Source organism: Saccopteryx bilineata, chromosome 5 (assembly GCF_036850765.1).
Source record: "Saccopteryx bilineata isolate mSacBil1 chromosome 5, mSacBil1_pri_phased_curated, whole genome shotgun sequence".
NCBI classification, from domain to species: Eukaryota; Metazoa; Chordata; class Mammalia; order Chiroptera; family Emballonuridae; genus Saccopteryx; species Saccopteryx bilineata.
This window is the reverse complement of record NC_089494.1, coordinates 193991796-194012260: the sequence shown is the minus strand read 5'-3', so window position 1 is coordinate 194012260 and position 20465 is coordinate 193991796. Positions and strand designations below refer to the sequence as shown.

General features: G+C 42.7%; 1 protein-coding gene across 1 annotated transcript in view; it reads left to right on the top strand.

Moving 5' to 3' along the window:
* The first annotated feature begins 366 nt into the window (after nt 1-366).
* Nucleotides 367-20465, top strand: part of HERC5 (HECT and RLD domain containing E3 ubiquitin protein ligase 5) — a 64237-nt gene continuing 44138 nt past the window's right edge. Inside the window, exons 1-10 of the mRNA XM_066233075.1 lie at nt 367-573; nt 699-1293; nt 6825-6945; nt 7774-7850; nt 11707-11928; nt 13865-13956; nt 14439-14569; nt 17736-17881; nt 19524-19600; nt 20324-20427. Of these exons, the coding sequence (XP_066089172.1) occupies nt 367-573; nt 699-1293; nt 6825-6945; nt 7774-7850; nt 11707-11928; nt 13865-13956; nt 14439-14569; nt 17736-17881; nt 19524-19600; nt 20324-20427 (1772 nt within the window). The remainder of the gene's footprint in view (nt 574-698; nt 1294-6824; nt 6946-7773; nt 7851-11706; nt 11929-13864; nt 13957-14438; nt 14570-17735; nt 17882-19523; nt 19601-20323; nt 20428-20465) is intronic.

The window sequence follows — 20465 nt, the reverse complement described above, 5'->3', positions numbered from 1 at the left end:
CCCTCTCTCTCTCTCACTCTAAAACTCAATATAAAAAAAACACAAAAACTGACAATACCAAATGTTGATGGAGTAATAGAGGGAATGGAACCATTTCTTAGGATATTTCTGTAGTTACCACACCTCACAATTCCATTTTTAGGTATTTACTCTTCCCCACAAATGAGAACATTTATACACTAAAAGACTTGTTCACAAATATTCATTATAATCAAAAACTGTAAAGGTCTGAAATGCCCTACAATTGAGGAATAAACTGTGGCCTATCCATATCATGGAATACCATCCAACAATAACAAATAGAAAACTCCTAACGAAACACAACAGCATGAATCTAAAAGCATTACGTAAAATGAAGGGGGGAAAATGGCAGACAAAAATACTTGCATAAATTTTCTTATATTTGTAAGGAATTCTAGAAAAGGCAAGAACTATATCGCCAGGCGCCGCGGTGTGGACCGAGGGACTGACTGCACAGTTCTCCCTATGACTTTAACCGAAAAGTTTAGCTTTCCTTATCACAGCAATTTCAAGAAAAGCGGCCAGTTGGGCCCCGTCAGGGCTCCTCGCCGTGTAACTGCTGAGTATTTCCAAAGGTGATTCGGTCTCGGAAGTCGAATGTACACTTTCTCTGCCCTGTCGGCCAACGTCCTCACCTGCCATCACCTTTATTAGTTTGACCATTCTAGAGCAGTTAGAGTTTCCTTTTCGTTTTCCGTTTTCGACATCGACTCCTTAAAAATATATTCGGTTTCGTTTCACACGTGACGGCCGGCCCCGCCCCCAAACTGGACGCGGGAAGCCCGACGTCCGAGCACGGGCAGGGGAGGAGTCGCCCGCTCGCTCGACGCCGCACAGCAGTCCGCACGCCCACTCCGCACCCTCGCTCCGCTCCGCACCGCCACGCCCGGGGGCGGGGGGCGCGCTCACGTGGGGCAGCCCGCCTCACTCCTGCGTCTCCACGGGCTGGACTGCCGTCTTCTCCGAAGGTCCGACGAGGTGCGGCGATGGAACCGAGTCGACCCGGGAGGTCACGGGGCGGCGCGCCCCCGACATCACGGCCGCCAGCAAAGTCGCAGCCGCCCGCCGCGACCCGGCCATCGGCGGAGCCGCCGGGCGCGCCGCTCTGGCTCTTCCCCAGCGCCCCGGACCTCCGCAGCGCGCTGTACCGGAGGTCCGAGGCGACGCGCCAGATGTGCTGCTCGCACGGGCGCCTGGCGGTGCTGGAGCGCGGCGGGGCCGGCGTCCAGGTGCACCAGCTGCCGGCGGGGAGCGACGGCGCCAAGAAGCTGAGTGAGTGGGGCCGGGGCACGCCAGCTCGGCCCTCCCACCTCGAGCAGGGGGTGTGCGGGTGGGCCTCCCGGGCCCGCGCGGCCACTTACCCCTCTCTCCAGCGTGGCCCGCGTTGTGGGTGTGCGGTCCTCCTCTGCAGTGGGAGGAGAGCTCCCCAATGGCCCCGACGCCGCAGCGGTCCGCGGTGGCCCCCGAGCGCGCTGGGCCCGGGGCGGGGGGTCGCGTTTGGCCCCGGCGGCACCCCTGCAGTTCCCGTGCTCCTGTACCCGGTGGTCGCCGAGTTCGCGGGGTGGGAGCGACAACCTGGTCATCCTCTCCGCAGGTTAACCGCGCGGAGGGAGGGCGTGTACGGGCAGCATCTTCACTTTAGCCAGCCTGCCTTTATCACTGGTTTCTGTTCCAAGTTTGTTTTGCACGTGCTCTTTTTTTAGAACTAGCGGCTCAGATTTTGTGAGCCTTTGGAGAATAGTTATCTTGCTCTCGATAGCAGCATCTTATGTTTCCAAGCAGTTTAAAGAGTGCTTTCACTTGTACTTCTCCGAGCGGTAAATCTCCGTAGACGTTAGGTCAGGTCCTGTGGCTCTGATTTTACAGGCGGGGGGAAAGCAAATGGCCACACTCCTACTCTTAAAAATGTTGCCCGTCCGTTGAGTGAAGAAAGTGGTGTTCTGTTGTTCGTTTTGCTTTAAACTTGAGCGAAATAGAGCATCTTTTTGTTATTGTTGTTGGTTATTTACATTCCATTTTGGTGAACTTTTAGAAATTGAGCTTTTCTTACTAAGTTGAAATAGTTGTAAAAATATTAACTGAGAATATCCTCGGTTGGTGATATACGCCGTAATATTTTTCTCAACATGCATTTGGTTGATGTTATTTTTTTCTTTGTTTTAAGGAGTCGTGTGGATATTGTGTTATGTTAGAAAGCTATCCACACCAAGATTTTTTAAATGCTTTCATCTTTATAGAAGTTTAACTTTTGAAATTTTATTTGACTTAAATTAACAGAGAGGAACATCGATTTGTTGTTCCGCTTATTTATGCCTTCATTGCTCACTTTCTGCATGTGCCCTGGACTAGGTTAGAATCACAACCTTGGCTTATGGGGACAAGGTTCTTAACCCCACCTGAGCAAGCTGGCCAAGGCTAAGGTTTTTGTTGTTGTTGTTTTTCATTTTTCTGAAGCTGGAAACAGGGAGAGACAGTCAGGCAGACTCCCGCATGCGCCCGACCGGGATCCACCCGGCACGCACACCATGGGGTGACGCTCTGCCCACTAGGGGGCGATGCTCTGCCCATCCTGGGCATCGCCATGTTGCGACCAGAGCCACTCTAGCGCCTGAGGCAGAGGCCACAGAGCCATCCCCAGCGCCCGGGCCATCTTTGCTCCAATGGAGCCTTGGCTGCGGGAGGGGAAGAGAGAGACAGAGAGGAAGGTGCGGCGGAGGGGTGGAGAAGCAAATGGGCGCTTCTCCTGTGTGCCCTGGCCGGGAATCGAACCCGGGTCCTCCGCATGCTAGGTGGTGTTGTTTTTTAATCAAGCGAGAGGCAGAGAGACAGAGCCCTACCTGCACCCCCACCAGTATCCACCGGGCAACTCCCATCTGGGGCTGATGATCTGCCCATCTGGGGCCACTGCTCCATTGCTTAGCAGCTAAGCTATTTTAGTATCTGAGGCAGTGGTTCTCAAACTTTTTGAAGTCGGTGCGCATTTATAATCCTACAAATAATTGTAGGCACACTACATACAAATTTCTGAGAAATATGTCATAATAAGTCAAATATTAAAGAAAAATATATAAAGTCCAAACGTGCTTTTATGGTAATTAACTAAAGACGACAAAATTAAATTTATCCTGACATTAAAAAACTTTTTTATTTATTTATTTATTTATTTATTTATTTTTTCATTTTTCTGAAGCTGGAAACAGGGAGAGACAGTCAGACAGACTCCGGCATGCGCCCGACGGGATCCACCCGGCACGCCCACCATGGGGCGACGCTCTGCCCACCAGGGGGCGATGCTCTGCCCATCCTGGGCATCGCCATGTTGTGACCAGAGCCACTCTAGCGCCTGAGGCAGAGGCCACAGAGCCATCCCCAGCACCCGGGCCATCTTTGCTCCAGTGGAGCCTCGGCTGCGGGAGGGAAAGAGAGAGACAGAGAGGAAGGAGAGGGGGAGGGGTGGAGAAGCAAATGGGCGCTTCTCCTGTGTGCCCTGGCCGGGAATCGAACCCTGGTCCTCTGCATGCTAAAAAACATTTTTATATTACTTTTTTGAGTTATGCTTTTTAGAATTTGTAAAAAAGGGTTTAAAAAAGGACAAAAAAGTTATCTTTTTATATATATAGATACATTCTTAGTAAGATTTAGTAAATTCGGTGGGTCCTAGCGCAAAAGTGTTAAGTTTTTTCATTCTTGTGTTTATGAAAAACATGAGCCTGATGTGTCCTAGCGATTTCTTCAATGTTTGGGCATATATTTGAAAGGCAAACTCTCATTTCCTCATCAATACATTGAAGAATTCCTCTCTTTTTACTCTTAATTGTGTTGAGGTTAGAAAATCCTAATTCACATAAATAAGATGTTGAAAATTGTAGTAAAATGTTTAAAACTTTTTTAGATATTGCCACATACTCTTCTTTTGTAGAAATCCAAAAGACTTCAAGAGACAATTCCTTATGTTTAATCATCAATCCATGATCAGTGGATTAGCTGCCAGTTCTTCTTCTGTTAATGTTAAACCAAAATCACTTGAAGCTTACATGAATGGATTTCTAATCCAGTCGTATTGTTCAGTGTTAAGTGATGGAAGATGCTATAAATTAACTTCTTCCCGTCAGCCTTCAAGTCCTATTTTATTTACACTTAACTTTTGCTCACTTCCAGAATCGGATTCTTCAATATCATGCTTCTTTTTGAGAAATCTATCCATTTTATTTGGGTGTATTTATCTAAAAATAATATAACATGTTAATAATAAATATAATAATGATGTGTTAACAAAAAGAGCAGTATTTCTGTAATGAAATGGTATAATAGAGTAACTATATTTATATCTGGACACATTCCGCGAACCAGCGCAGCTAGTAATTCCAGGTCCCAAGTGGGAACGGTGCGGAATTGAGAAAATACACAGAATTAAGAAAATATGGGGTCGGTAGGGCCTTGTAATTGCTGCTGGCAAGAACAAAGTGCACCCAGAAAACACATCTTTCTTTCTTTATAGGGCAAAGTGGGCCATTAGCAAATCAATGAGATCTTTGATCATGTTTCCAAAGAAACCCAAGAATTTTACCAAGTGCAGAAAACCCCCACCGTACATATCTTAACTTTACACCAAACAAAGGATAGAAGAAACTTGCCTCCAGTCCTTCCAGGGAACATGGGGGGTAGTGTAAACAATCCAGAACCACAGCTTAACAGCCTTTGCAACCTAATCAGGCAAGTGAGGTGGGGAGTTGGGCTGGCTGTCAGCTTACAGCCAATTCCCCACACCTCTGTCCCCCCAAAATCTAAACTCTAAAAACCCTGTTGGTTTTTTGGTCCCCAACAGGCACGTATTTCTGTGGAATACCCTAGGGCGCACCTGGAAATCTGATACAGCGCACCAGTGCACTCTGGCGCACACTATGAGAACCACTGGTCTGAGGGGAGGCCATAGGGCCTTTCTTAGTGCCTGGGGCCAATTTGCTTATTTGAGCCATGGCTGCAGAGAGGAAAGGGGGAGAGAGAAAGAGAGAGAGAAAGAGAGAGAGAAGAGGAGGGGGCGGGGTGGAGAAGCAGATGGTCGCTTTTCCTTTGTATCCTGAAAAGGAATTGAACCCGAGACTTTAACACACAGGGCTGAAGCTCTACCATTGAGCCAACGAGCCAGGGCAGCTTTTATTTTTAAAGTTAACTTTTTTGTATGCTTGGATATTATTTTGAGTTAAGGAGTGAGGCCACCGGGATATCCCAATACCATTTTTTTGAATAATCCTTTTTTTTCCCAACTGATTTGAGATGCTAAGTCTCTAAAAATTGTTAGTCTGTTAGGCTATTTCTCCTTTATCATCAAACTGTTCTGGTTCTCCTAGTTATTTGTAATGCGAAGTGTTTTGTGCTTTGAGATTTGATGTGAATAGATTGTTTTCTATTTTCTTGGAACAAAATGTGAAACAAGATCCCGAATGTACTGTAACTTACTTCAGTGTTTGTGATAAAACTAAATGATGTAGGGGAGTAAATGGTAACTGGTGGACAATTTTAAATCTCTTACCTTTTAGAAAAGGCTTTATATACACTCATATCAATAAAGACAATTTAAAAGTACCCTCTTTAAAAATAACCCCTCGAACACAATTTTCAGAATATAGGCCATGGCTTCTCTATGAAGCAGTCAGAAGGGTTTGTTATTTGTTTTGTTTCTTAGAAAGAATATATCTCAATATGCATGTATATATTTGCTCTTACTTGAGTTATGTTGTTTAAAATTGTTATATTTTCTTACAGAGTTATTCATTGCTGTCACATCAGTTTTCGTTTTTCTGTCTCAATTTATTAAGCAGGAATCTAGTATTAAATTTTAATTGGTGGCCTTGGCCAGTGGCTCAGTAGATAGAGCATTAGCCAAGCATATGGACATCCTGAGTTCAATTCCCAGTCAGGGCTCACAGGAGAAATGACCATCTGCTTCTCTCCTCTTCCTCTCCTCCTCCTCTCCCCTTCTTCCTCTCTCCCTCTTCCCCTTCCACAGCCAGTGGCTCACTTTGGTTCCAGCATTGGCCCAGGTGCTGAGGATAGCTCGGTTGGTTGGAGTGTTATCAGCTCAGGTGCTAAAAATGGCTTGGTTGATTGAGCCATCGGGTTCCAGGCAGGGGTTTCCGGGTGGATCTTGGTCAAGGAGCATACAGGAGTCTGTCACCCTATCTCCCCTCCTCTCACTTAAAAAAAAAAAATTCTTTGAATTGGCCATTTTGAAGATAGTGAGTTTAAAACAATGCATGAATCAATGCTTTCCCAAATTAAAAAATATATATTTTTAAGACCGTAGTTATTGCTAATTTGTCTGCTCTTTATGCTCGAATTTTCTTCGAGTACAAGTTTGTGTTGTCAAAAGTTGTCTAGTTGAAATTTTTTTCAAGATATTTAAAGCAGTAATGGGATTCAAATAATTTAACAACCGGTTCTCTGCCCTAATGACCATTTTAAGTATAAAAAAAGATATACTGAAAGGTATTTTATTTCATGCATTTAATACTTAACAGTAAAAGAGGTACACAAAACTAGATTGTTATAAGAAAGAGTTTTAAAATATTAGTGAAAACATATTAAATAATACCTGACAAAAACCAATAAAACTCTGAATGTTAAAAAACAGTAAGGAAATGTAAATTTGTGATTTTCACATTGGGTGCTGCCCAGATGCCCACCTTAGAGAGCTGGTGCGAACTGGCTGAATCCCACCACTGCTTTAAAGTGTATTATAATGAAATCAGTAATAATAGTGGGTAATAATTAGGTGATAGTTTCTGGTTGGATTTTCTCTGCAGAGTGCATTAAGTTAGGGAAAAAAATGAAGATACATTCCGTGGACCAAGGAGCAGAACACATGCTGATTCTATCCTCAGACGGAAAACCATATGAATACAATTATAGCATAGAACATGAAAGGTAGGGAACTTGTATTTTATTATTTAAATTTGTAGTAAAGTGTTATATTCTATGATCCTTCTCCTCTCCTTTATATAGTGGCATTTTAAGCAAACAGTGAATTCTGAACCGAAGGGTGAATTCCATGAGTAGTCTACAAACCAGTTTATGTCGCCTAGAGCAGTGTTTTTCAACCACTGGTCCACCAGAAATCTCATGCGGTCTGTGCGAGTTAACCACCCTGCTGTTGTGTGAAGATACAGACCCAGTGATCTTAGTCAGATTTGCTTATGCTCAGGGTGATTTCCATCTTAGCCATCCGTCAAATACTGTTTTTACCAGTCCCCAAGTGTAAAAAGGTTGAAAACAACTGGTCTAGGGCACTTATTGTATATTTGTTGCTTTGATATATAAAGGAAATAGTCTGCTTAGCCCACAATTGCACTTTCATATTCATTGACTAATAATTCTATAACTTAGATATCTAGAATAAAAGTGTCCGACCTAGGGTAGAATACATTAATATGGTTATGATTTGTGACACTTTCTCTTAATAGATCGTATGAATTAGAACTTATTTTCATCTTGTATTATTCCTGCATCTTAAAACTGTTTGCAAAAAAGTCATAGAATCATCTTATTACAATTATATAATACACATATTTTTCTTCTAAACCACTCATTTAAACATAGTATATTTTTATAATTATTTTAGATGTATTGAATATGAAGCAGTAAATTGTAAATTTTTTTCTTGATATCCTAATTAAATACAATTAATGATGCTAACATTGATGTTGTGACTCATTCATAATGGTGATTGACATAAAATATATTTTCTCTCATCAGGCTTCAATGTGTTTTACAAGAAAAAACCATAATTCAGATCACATGTGGAGATTATCATTCCCTTGCACTCTCTAAAGGTACTTTTCTGGAATTTATTGGTTTATTTATTTATTTTTTTGAGGAGTAAATGTGTGTATGAGTAGAAGTAGTAGAATGTGTATGCTTCACTTTGTAGCAGGACAGAAATATGGTTTTTAATTTGATATGGTTCAAAGTTCTATTCTTAAATGAGAATACTTGAACCTACAAAATCTTCAGTGTTTCACAATGACTAGTCCTACATTTAGGTCTATCAGATAACAAAATTAAAACAATTTAGTAACCAGTTTAATATCCTTTATTCAAAGGAAAAATGATTCATGAGTTCCATGCCTCACAAGCAGTGGAGCATTTTTCCGAGGGATTTGGGTCAAGAGCAGGTTTGATAGGGCATTAGAAGGCCAAGCTTGGAAACGGCATGATTTCTTGGGGTTGCGTATCTGACCTTGTTTAGCAAGATCAAGGAACAAGTAAGTATAGAGCCAGGGTTGGCTTGATATTTGGGGATTGGCTGACTGTATACTGTGTTTCTGGTCAAGTAGAGCATTTATAGAAACACAAAAATTTGGTTGACGTGGTACCCCAGATATGAGTGGCTCTTCATCTTGGGCCTACAGAATTATTTTAACACTTTCATGTTTTTATATTTCAAATATGAAACAATAAAAATATTCTGAACAGTCCAAATCATTTTCTCTGGAATCAGGACCAGGCATGGGCCACCCTTTTCCGGAACCACCTTCTTTTTTATCTTCGTGCTCTTCCCACTCCCATGGCAGGAGCACAGAATCCATTGGCTCTGCTTCTGTGGACAGTTGACAGGCCCCTGATGTTTTTTAACATTACCTTTTGCATTCAGGGATTCCCCTTAACCATTTATTATTTCCTCTTTCTTATCAGACACCATAACGAATGTTTTCCTAAAGAAACTTGACCATGGAGGAATAATTATGGCAGGAGGGTGATAGAGAGGAATTCAGGGCAGAAGAAATTTTTTTCTAATATATAGGACAGACATAAACATAAACCCTGAATGGAAGCTGGGATTCAAAGGAAGTAAATAATCAAATATTTGACCTGCCTGAAAGTCCTGTGAAAGTTTGAGGGTATGAACTTGTATTGGAAAAAATTGGCCTCTTTGACTTGATCCATTGATGAACTAGTATTTCATTTGGCGTATCTACCAGGCTTAGGTTATAAAGTCGGAGCAGTTACACTGCGCCTTCAAGAACCCCTGGTCTAGGGATGTGGGGAGTTGAAGGGATGTTCAGGGTTTATTGCTGGTAAATCCCATCTAGGAAAAAGGAAAGTTGAGGATTCAAGAACTGGAACTGTATGCTCATCATTACCATATTTCCCCATGTATAAGATGCACCCTTTTTCGAAAAATTTGGGGTCTAAAAACTGGGCACCTCTTATACAGTGGTTATAGATTTTTTTACTTGCATTTCCCGCTTTTTTGTGCTTGTTTTTTTGCTCGTTGGTGAAGACAGTGATTCGTCATCAGAAACAGATGACGACAAGCTAATGGATGGGAGTTTTGACAGTGATGAGGAGCTGTAGGAGTTTTATGACAAATAAAATTGAGTTCAACTGCTTTATGCAATACATCTTTTTTTCAAATTTTGGGCCCCAAAATTAAGGAGAGCCTTATCATAGGGAAATATGGTGTATTCCTCTTGGCCGAAAGGCTTATGATAATTATGTTTGAAGGAAAGGCTCTGCCACCAGATCTTGCACAGTATCTTACAAAGATGTGTTCAGTAAGCATTAATTCTCTGATAGATTCTTTCAGGTTTACAGGTTTTTTGTGTGTGTGACAGAGAAGGAGAGAGACAGATAGGGACAGACAAGCAGGAAGGAAGAAAGATGAGAAGCAACAATTCTTTGTTGGGCACCTTAGTTCATTGATTGCTTTCTCACCTGTGCCTTGACGGGGGCTACAGCAGACTGAGTGACTCCTTGCTCAAGCCAACAACCTTGCGCTTCAAGCCAGCGACCTTAGGGCTCAAGCCAGCGACCATGGGGTCATGTCTATGATCCCATGCTCAAGCCAGTGATCCCAAGCCGGTGACCCTGCACTCAAGCTGGTGAGCCCACACTCAAGCCAGTGACCTCGGGGTTTTGAACCTGGGTCCTCTGCATCCCACTCTGACGCTCTGTTGACTGTGCCACAGCCTGGTCAGGCATAGATATTTTCAACTTCATTATATCTAAGAATTAAGAACTTTTCTTAATCGATACACATAATATATTCAATTAATGGAAGAAAATATTGTTTCCTTTAAGATACGGTGCTGCAGTTTAAAATGTATTTTTAAATTGTTTATTTAGGATCTTTAGGGTCTAAGAGAAAAAGAGTAATTTTAGGTTTTTATACAGATGTGTATTATTTTTGTATGACATGGGGCATTCCTATAGGTTTTTAAAACTGGTTTGTTTGTTTTTTTGAGAGGAGAAGACAGATTTTTGCTTGCACCCCAACAGGGAATCTACTCAGCAACCCCATCTGGGGCAGATGCTCAAATAAACCAAGCTGTCTTCTGCTTGAGGCTGACACTAGACTAATCAAGCCACTGGCTGCGAGAGGGGAAGAGAGCGGGAAGGAGAGTTGGAGGGGGAGTGAAGCAGATGGTTGCTTCTCTTGTTGCCCTGACTGGGGATCAAACCTGCAATGTCTGTACACTGGGCCAGTGGTCTATCCACTGAGCCAACTGACCAGGGCATAAATCTATGTATTTCTTGATTTAATGATAATACATTCTGATAGCTTCAGTCTACCTGTCTTTGTATATTTGGACTTCTGTAACAAAAATACCATAAATTGAGTGGCTTAAATAGCAGAAATTTGTCACAGTTCTTGAGGCCAGAAGTCCAATTCAAGGTGCCAGCAGCTTTGGTTTCTTTCTGGTAAAGGGCCTGTCTCTGAAGTTACTTTTATAAGGGCAACAGTCCTGCCTGACCAGGCGGTGGTACAGTGGATAGAGCATCAGACTGGAGTTCAGAGGACTCAGGTTCAAAACCCCAAGGTTGCCGGCTTGAGCGCAGGCTCATCAGGCTTGAGTGTGGGGTTGCTGGCTTGAGCGTGGGATCATAGACATGATCCTATGGTCACTGGAGTGAGCCCAAGGTTGCTGGCTTGAGCAAGGGGTCACGTGTTCTGTAGCTCTCCAGTCCAGGCACATGAGAAAGCGATCAGTGAACAACTAAGGTGCCGCAATGAAGACTTGATGCTTCTCATCTCTCTCCCTTCTTGTCTGTCTGTCCCTATCTGTCCCTCTCTGTGTCTGTCACAACAACAAAAAAATAAGGGCACCAATCCTATTCACAATGGATTCACCCTCATGATCTCATCAACTCCTAATCACCTCCAAAGGCCCCATCTCCTAATATCACCTTGAGGATTAGGGTTTCAGTGTATGAATTTGGGGAGAGGGGGGACACAAACCTTCAGTCTATAACACTGCTTTTTGAGGTTAAGGATGTATTAACAGTTACTGCTGAAAAGAAGATACTTCTGGTTTTTCTAATTCAGACATATTTTTGAGAAGTCCTGTCAGTTTGAATGTAAGGGATTGAGGTAGTATAATATGGATTGCATATATAATGCCCTAGGGCTGTGGTCGGCAAACTCATTAGTTATCAGAGCCAAATATCAACAGTATAACAATTGAAATTTCTTTTGAGAGCCAAATTTTTTAAACTTAACCTATATAGGTAGGTACATTCCTTATTGAGGTAGCGCCTGCATGTGGTATTTTGTGGAAGAGCCACACCAAAGGGGCCAAAGAGCCGCATGTGGCTCGTGAGCCTCCAGTTTGCTAACCTGGGCCCTAAAGTAATGTCTGCTGCATTTTAAATTTAATAAGACATGTTTTCTTTGTTTATATCAAGGTGGTGAGCTTTTTGCATGGGGACAGAACTTACATGGCCAGCTTGGACTTGGAAAAATACCTGATGGCACTACCACACCACAGATTGTGCAGCACCTTGCAGGAGTCCCCTTGGCTCAGATTTCTGCAGGCAAAGCCCACAGCGTGGCCTTATCCATGTCTGGAAACCTTTATTCATGGGGAAGAAATGATTTTGGACAACTGGGCCTGGGCCACACCAACAGTATGGAACCATATTTTGAAATTTCTATCATCTGCAGATATATTTGTTGATAAGTGATGAAATATAACCCAGACTTTCCTTTTTAAAATGGTTCAAGTCCTCACTTTTATTGATATTTTCACCGTTCTCCTGATTATCTCTCTGTCTTCAGGACAGAATCAGTGTAAGAGACATGCATAGTATGGAAGTGCTTGTTATAATTGAGACACATGTCAGGGCCATCTGGAAAAGGACCGAGATTAGGGATTGGGATTATTAGGCTAGGGATTGGGACAGTTGGATTGTGATTCGCACTTCACAGTTAACTAACTGCAGGGCCTTACCCAGTCACTTAGTCTTTCTCTTGACCGTTTTCATTTTCTGTGAAGTAGCAAGTTTGGATGAAATGACCTTCAAGGTGCATGTGTATTAAGGGTCTATTAATATAATTATATTATACCAAAAGGATAGAAAATTCTATCTTACAAACTCAAATATCTTAATTCTATAAGCTATTAATTACAGCTGGTACACACACATGTGCATGTGCATGCTGTGTAAAATGCAGTAATTCCCATTGCATTACCTCCACAAACTACATGGCAGAATTTCTTGTGATCTAAACACCTTGTTAGAATTCTCAGGCATAGCAGACTCCATTGATATGTCAGCTCTGATAATGTACATGTTATTTCCTGAGTTACTGGTCAAACACTGCATTTCTCCTTGCCATAGTCCCATGCTGATTACTCAGGAGAACCCATAGGTCAGTATTAGAAAAATATTGAAAAGAGGAAAAGGAATAAAGGGCAGTTAAACAATTTTTGCTATATCTATTAAGTGCTTTGACAAGAAAATCGTGGAAGAAAGAAAAGGTAGAATGAAGTTGGGGACACCATAGTTGAGAATTAAAAAGAAAAAAAATATGTTCATTAGAAAGGATAATTCTGAATGGGAATTGGAAATATCAGATATCCTGCAGTTAAAGTTAATCAGGCCAGCCTGACCAGGCAGTGGCTCAGCAGATAGCACATTGGCCTGGGAAGCAGAGGACCCAGGTTTGAAACCCCGAGGTTGCCGGCTTGAGCGCAGTTTGATCCGGCTTGAGCGTGGCATTGCTGGCTTGAGTGTGGGATCACAGACAAGACCCCAGGGTTGCTGGCTTGAGCAAGGGGCCACTGGTTTGGCTATAGACCCCTGGTCAAGGCACATATGAAAAAACAATCAATGAATAACTAAGGTGCCGCAATGAAGAATTGATACTTCTGGCCCTGGCCGGTTGGCTCAGTGGTAGAGCGTTGGCCTGGCGTGCGGAAGTCCCGGGTTCGATTCCCGGCCAGGGCACACAGGAGAAGCGCCCATCTGCTTCTCCACCCCTCCCCCTCTCCTTCCTCTCTGTCTCTCTCTTCCCCTCCTGCAGCCGAGGCTCCATTGGAGCAAAAGATGGCCCGGGCGCTGGGGATGGCTCCTTGGCCTCTGCCCCAGGCGCTAGAGTGGCTCTGGTCATGACAGAGCATCGCCCCCTGATGGGCGTGCCAGGTGGATCCTGGTTGGGCGCATGCAGGAGTCTGTCTGACTGTCTCCCCGTTTCCAGCTTCAGAAAAATACCAACCCCCCCCCCAAAAAAAACAATTGATACTTCTCATCTCTCTCCCTTCCTGTCTGTATCAGTCGCATTCTCTGTCCTCTTGCTAAAAAAAAAAAGGGAAAAAAATCAAGTTAGGTTCAAAAGAGAAATGGGCTCTGGGACGTAGATTGATACTTGCATAAGTGAATACCCCAAATGTGGTCCTTTGACCATTGTCTAAGTTCAGCAGTGTAGAACCCTTGTTGTGTTGGGAATTACTGCTGCCAGGCTGAGAGAAAGTAGGCTAGGAATTTGACCAGTAGCCCAGAACTCTAATGTGTAAGTCAGCATTTCCTTTTGGTCACTTCCACTATTCTTTCCATTGTGTAGATGAAGTTTTTCCTTCCCTTATTGAAGCACTGGACAATCAGGAGGTTGAATTTCTTGCTTGTGGTGGCTCTCACACTGCCCTGCTCACAAAGGTGCGTGTACCTGGTCTCCTTGACTGTAATTTTGGAAGAACACTTTGTAATGGGGAAAGCACTAGACATGTAGGTGTGAACAGTTAGTGTTTCCCTTGGAAGAAAGATCATTTCCAATGAGCAGGACTGTCTGCCTGACCTGTGGTGGTGCAGTGGGTAAAGCATCGACCTGAAACATTGAGGTCATGGGTTTGAAACCCTGGGCTTGCCCGGTCAAGGCACATATGGGAGTTGATGCTTCCTGCTCCTCTGCCCTGCCTCTCAAAAGGAATAAATAAAATCTAAAAAAAAAAAATATATATATATATATACACACACACACACACACACACACACACCCACCAGTGAGCAGGACTGTCTTCCTAAGAATTGGGGGTTTTGCTTTGACTGCTTTTTAATTATTCACTATTGCCTTTTCACCAGTGAATACAACTTCTGTGTTGTATTTCTCTAGTATCTGATGTGAAGTTCTCTTTCCTTAGGATGGGCTGCTGTTTACTTTTGGTGCTGGAAAATACGGACAGCTTGGTCACAATTCCACACAGAATGAGTTAAAACCCTGTTTGGTGTCTGAGCTTGTTGGGAATAGAGTGACTCAGATAGCATGTGGAAGGTAAGTTGTAAAGTATTGATGAAAGTTGATAAAATCAATATAGTAAATTTACATACATAGTTTAATAAGATTCCATTAGTTTCATTGATTGTCTGAATTGATTGTCTTAATTTAGTTAGGTAATCATAATCTTTATTTTCATGTATGTATTTGTTTTCATTGATTTTTTTTTTAAATGAACAAATACATTCACTTTCTGATGCCCCTTCAGTGAAATACCTTTGTAACTGCTCAAATGTTATTTGTCTTTAAGAAAAATGACACCATTTATTTGGGAAAAATAAAATAAACTTACAAGCAAAATAGAAACAGACTTAAAGATAGAGAACAGACTGATGCCTGGTCAGAGGGGAGGTGGCTGCTGAACTGGGTGAAAAGGGTGAAGTTTTTTTTGTTTTGTTTTGTTTTGTTTTCTGAAGCTGGAAATGGGGAGAGACAGTCAGACAGAGTCCCGCGTGCGCCCGACCGGGATCCACCCGGCACGCCCACCAGGGGCGAAGCTCTGCCCACCAGGGGGCGATGCTCTGCCCCTCCGGGGCGTCGTTCTGCCGCGACCAGAGCCACTCTAGCGCCTGGGGCAGAGGCCAAGGAGCCATCCCCAGCGCCCGGGCCATCTTTGCTCCAATGGAGCCTTGGCTGCGGGAGGGGAAGAGAGAGACAGAGAGGAAGGGGGGCGGTGGAGAAGCAAATGGGCGCTTCTCCTGTGTGCCCTGGCCGGGAATCGAACCCGGGTCCCCCGCACGCCAGGCCTACACTCTACTGCTGAGCCAACCGGCCAGGGCAAGGTTGAAGTTTTAAGAAAAAAAAAAACAACCTAATAGACACACACAACAGAATGGTGATGACCAGAGGGAAAGGGGGTCGGGGGTGTTAGAAGAGGGTAAAGTGGGGTGAGTGGTGATGAAAGGAGACTTGACTTGTGGTGGTGACATACAGTGGAGAATACAGTGGAGAGATGATGTAGTATAGAATTGTACACCTGAAACCTATGTAATTTAATTAACCAACATTACCCCAATAGAGTCAATAAAAAACAAAAAGATAAACAAACATGAATCACAAAGGATTTTGGGCCATCCTACTTAATTACCATCAGTTTTTCAGAGTGATCATGGTAAGGTTGAAAACAATGTCATTAATGCTTTGAATAAAATATTCTTGAGAATTTTGATTTTCATAGCTTTTTTAAAGGTAAAAATACTGTCTGAAACTCTGGTTTCCATAATTATTTTCTTTCTTGAACATCAGTTAGTGTACCTCTTACCAGTTGGATGTTGGGTCTTGGGATTAAGAAATATTTTTACCCAGATATACTTATTCTTCTTTTGGGCAGTTTTTTCCTCACTAAACATAAGAAAATTCAGACTATACTGAATATTGGGTGCATTTGTTTTAATGCTACAAAATAACTGGTCTATGGAAATAGACTTATGACCTCAGAGTAATATTGCATACTGTATATTATGAAGGTACTACCACAGGAGAATTCACCAGTCTCACAGAATTCACTGAAAGCTATTATACTCACAGTAACATCGCTTCTCAGACTTTTGGCTAAGGTCAAATGTAATATCACAGTCACATTTATTATAAGAGGAAGACACAGATTATAACCAAAGGAAGAGATGTCTAGGACAGAGTCCAGGAGAGGCCCAAGTGAGAAGCTTCATGCATCTGCTCCACTTGACAGTGTAACCTCCTCCTAGCCTGATACATGACAGTGTATAGAGCAGGGGTAGTCAACCTTTTTATACCTACCACCCACTTTTGTATCTCTGTTAGTAGTAAAATTTTCTAACTGCCCACCGGTTCCACAGTAATGGTGACTTATAAAGTAGGGAAGTAACTTTACTTTATAAAATTTATAAAGCAGAGTTATAGCAAGTTAAAGCATGTAATAATAATTACTTACCAAGTACTTTATGTCGGATTTTTGCTAAGTTTGTTATAAAACAACTTACTATAGTTAAATCTATCTTTTTATGTATACTTTGGTTGCTCCGCTACCGCCCACCATGAAAACTGGAATGCCCACTTGTGGGTGGGAGGGACCAGGTTGACTCCCACTGGTCTAGAGTATTGCCATCCGGGGAAGCTCACCCAAGTCTAAAGTTGTTACTGCAGTTTCATTGCTTAGTCGTGATTGATGGAATAACTATCTAGGTCGAATTCAAATCCCAGCCACTCCCAGCCTGTAGATTTACGTTAACTGTGGCCAGAGGGCCCTCCATGTGCCACCTGGGTGAACTATTAGTGTGATCTCAGCGGCCTGCCACGAATGATAAATACACATCTATCATCCGGGACATTCTCATGGTTTAGAAGTTATCTCTTAAGCATTGAGGACATGGGCCAGACCTCTATTTGAGCAAGGAAAAATTCTTTTTTTTTTTTTTTTTTTTTTTTTTTGCAGTAGAGAAAGAGAGACAAGAAGGGAAAGAAATGAGAAGCTTGACTAAAGTCCCAGCACTTTAGTTGCTCATTGATTGCTTCTTATACATGCCGACCAGGGGGAGCTCAAACCAAGCCAGTGACCCCTTGCTCAAGCTAGTGGCCTTGGGCTCAAGCCAGCGACTATGGTGTCATTTCAATGACCCCACACTCAAGCCAGTGACCGCACACTTCAGCTGGCGAGCTGCGCTCAAGCCAGATGAGCCAGTGCTCAAGCCAGCGACCTCAGCGTTGCTGTACCCATGGTGGCACCACCAGTCATACAGAGGGCCAAATTCTATGTAGTGGGAGAGACCATTGAACAAAGTTGTAAGAAAATCAGTGTGGTAAGGTCTTTGGGAAATAGAGTGGGCACTCAGAGGATCCCCTAGTTCCGTATTCCAGGATGGGGAGAGGAGGGACTCAGAGGTGCCTTCTAAGAAGAGGGATTCTCAAGTCAAGGCTTAAAAAAGGAGGAAGTCAAAGGAAGATGCTTGGTCCTCAAGAAGGGAGCACCATTTGCCAAGGTTCAGCATCATGGCCTTCAGAGCACTGAGGGGTTCCAGTGTCGTCTCACCACATATGAATGATTTCTTAGTTTACCGGTGTCTAACTCCATGCATTGGGAGTTGGTTAACTAGCTACACTGGTAACCAAATTTCAGCAGTTTACTGCATTGCTGCAAACCTTCACTTTGCATAATTGAGAAGTGACGATATGTGCTTTTATCTAATAGGCGGCACACACTTGCCTATGTTTCTGACTCGGGGAAGGTCTTTTCTTTCGGCTCCGGGAGAGAAGGACAACTGGGGAACGGCGGAACACATGACCAGCTGACACCATGTCCCATGAGATGGTCGTCCAGTGAAGATCTCAGATTTGGTAAAGTCTGTGGGAGCACAGGATTTGGTATAAGTACCTTTGTCGAGAAGCTGTAATATGGAAAAAAAAGAAACGTATGACTGTGAAGGGAGTTTGTCCAAACATTAGTTTTATGCTTTACTTACAATTTATAATATTTAGTCTAATTTATCAAGTCAGAATAACCCATTAATTTTCTCTTACCCCTTCAGATTAAAATCATTGTGGTGTTAGCATGATACAGCATAAAATAGACCATATGCTCTGACCAGTGGCGGCTTAGCGGATAAGAGTGTCGGGCCCTGGCCAGATGGCTTGGTTGGTTAGAGCATCGTCCTGAAGCACAGAGGTTGCCGGTTCAATCCCCGGTCAGGGCACATACAGGAACAGCTTGATGTTCCTGTCTCTCTTCTGCCCTCTCCCTTCCTCTCTCTAAAATCAATAAAATAAATATTTTTTTAAAAAAAGAGTGTCGACCTGGGATGCGTAGGACCGAGGTTCAAAACCCCGAGGTTGCTGGCTTGAGCGTTGGCTCATCTGGCTTGATTGCAGGTTCGCCCTTGAGTGTGGGGTCACTGGCTTGAGAGTGGGATAATTGACATGATCTTATGGTCGCTGGCTTAAGCCCAGAGGTCACTGGCTTAAACCCAAAGTTGGTGGCATGAGCAAGGGATCACTGGCTTAGCTCGAGTCCCCCAGTCAAAGCACATATGAGAAAAAAAATCAATGAACAGCTCAAAAAATTGACGCAACTACAAGTTGATGTTTCCCTGTTTATCTGTGTCTGTCTCTGTTACTAAAGTAGACTGATTTAGAAGCATATGCAGCCTCTGATTCCATATTTCAGGGGCCTAGTAATTTCACAGTGCTTGGTTATGTTACCTGCTTAAAATGACTCTATCATGTAAAACCCTCAGAATGAGGTCAGCTGATATGTGAGGTAACTGTGCTGAACACTTAACAGGTTTTATCTCACCTGTCCTTAAGCAGGTCAGGGCGATGTGTACTCAGTCCCCTTTTACTGGAGGGTGCAGACTTAGAGAGCGAAGGGTTAGCCAGTCTCATGGCCAGTAAGTGGTTTGGCTGCATTTGAATTGTGTCCCATATAACCTCAGAGCCTGAGCTTGGAACACCCTCGACTCTACAAGTGCCTTGGAGCACTGCACTTACTGTTTCTGACAGTTTAGTGGTGGCCTGAAGTTCTAGAATTCTCTCAGTTCTCCTGGGAAAATGTACAGTAGTGTTATTTCCTTAAGCAGTTCCTATATTTGATTTTTTATAACCACTTACATGGACTTCTGAGATACTTATTTACATTCCTCGCAGCCATAGTCATTGGTCAAATCTTGAGTTGTACAATACAGGTTTTAGTAATAGGAGCCACATTACCCCAAGGAACAGTTAACTAATCAAATATTTGTTTGATTGTGTTATATATAAGCAATTATATTAATTATGTTAAAGTAATGCCACACATCGACCTTGCCAACAAGACTTTACCTGAAGTAGATATACATTTCTGCTTTATGGGTGAGAAGCGTGCTGAGTCTTTGCCTATCAGAAAGCTATAAGGACTGGGTTTGAAAAGAATGAAATTAAATTGAGTGAGCATGTTTGTTTGTGCCAAATCACATTCTGAGCTCTTTCTGTATATCCCTTTCAGAAAGCCGTAACTCAGAAAAGAAGTTAATAATAATTGCTGGAGGGAATCAAAGCATTTTGCTGTGGATGAAAACAGAGGTAAAAAGAGTTCTCTGGATGTTCTCTCACTTGGTATTTTAAACAAAATAAACTGTCCCAGAATCCAAGTTTGGTGAATTCCAAAATCATTAGATAATTAGGCTGACTTTTGGGGAATAAGTCAGACATTATTGATCTTTTATTGTTTAAACTACATAAATATAAATAGTTACCTACAAAAAATTGGATTTGTCCCTGATGAATGTCAAATCAGAGAGATTTCCTTAGATTTTTCTTACCTTTGGGAAGCTCCTAGCCAATGGCATTCGGTTAGTGTCCGAGACAACCAGTGGTTGACATTTAACGTAACCCTGCCACCCAGTACTAAAAAGACCTGTGGCTCACAGGCTTATGGATAACATCTTCGTCCTCCTTCTCCAAGCAAATCCAGTTCCTCCCACTTACGCACACAGCCCTTTTGAGATTTTTCCTTCCCTTTAAGCTCATTTCAATCTAGTCATACTTGTGTAAATTGCTGAGTGTTGGGGCAATCAGAGAAATTTACTTTGGATCTAAATTTGGATCCAAATTGTCAAGAAATTGGAATAGAAGCTAGGCAGATGATTGATTGCTTCTTGGTAAAATTTCACTTGATACTTTCCCAGAGCTATGTTATATCTATTTAAAAATCGATATTACACTTTATCCTTAGAATGTTTCTAAAAGTTAAATACCTATTTCTGTTGTGTTTAAATTATCATATTTTCCTTTTTTTGTTTACAGAATGCCTATGTTAATCTAAGGAGGAAAATCCCTACACTGAACGAAGGGACTGTGAAGAGGTGGATTGCTGATGTGGGGACTAAGCAGTGGCAAAATACAAAAAGGTACACCGTGTGTCTGTCTCTCTGCTGTGCAGTTCCCT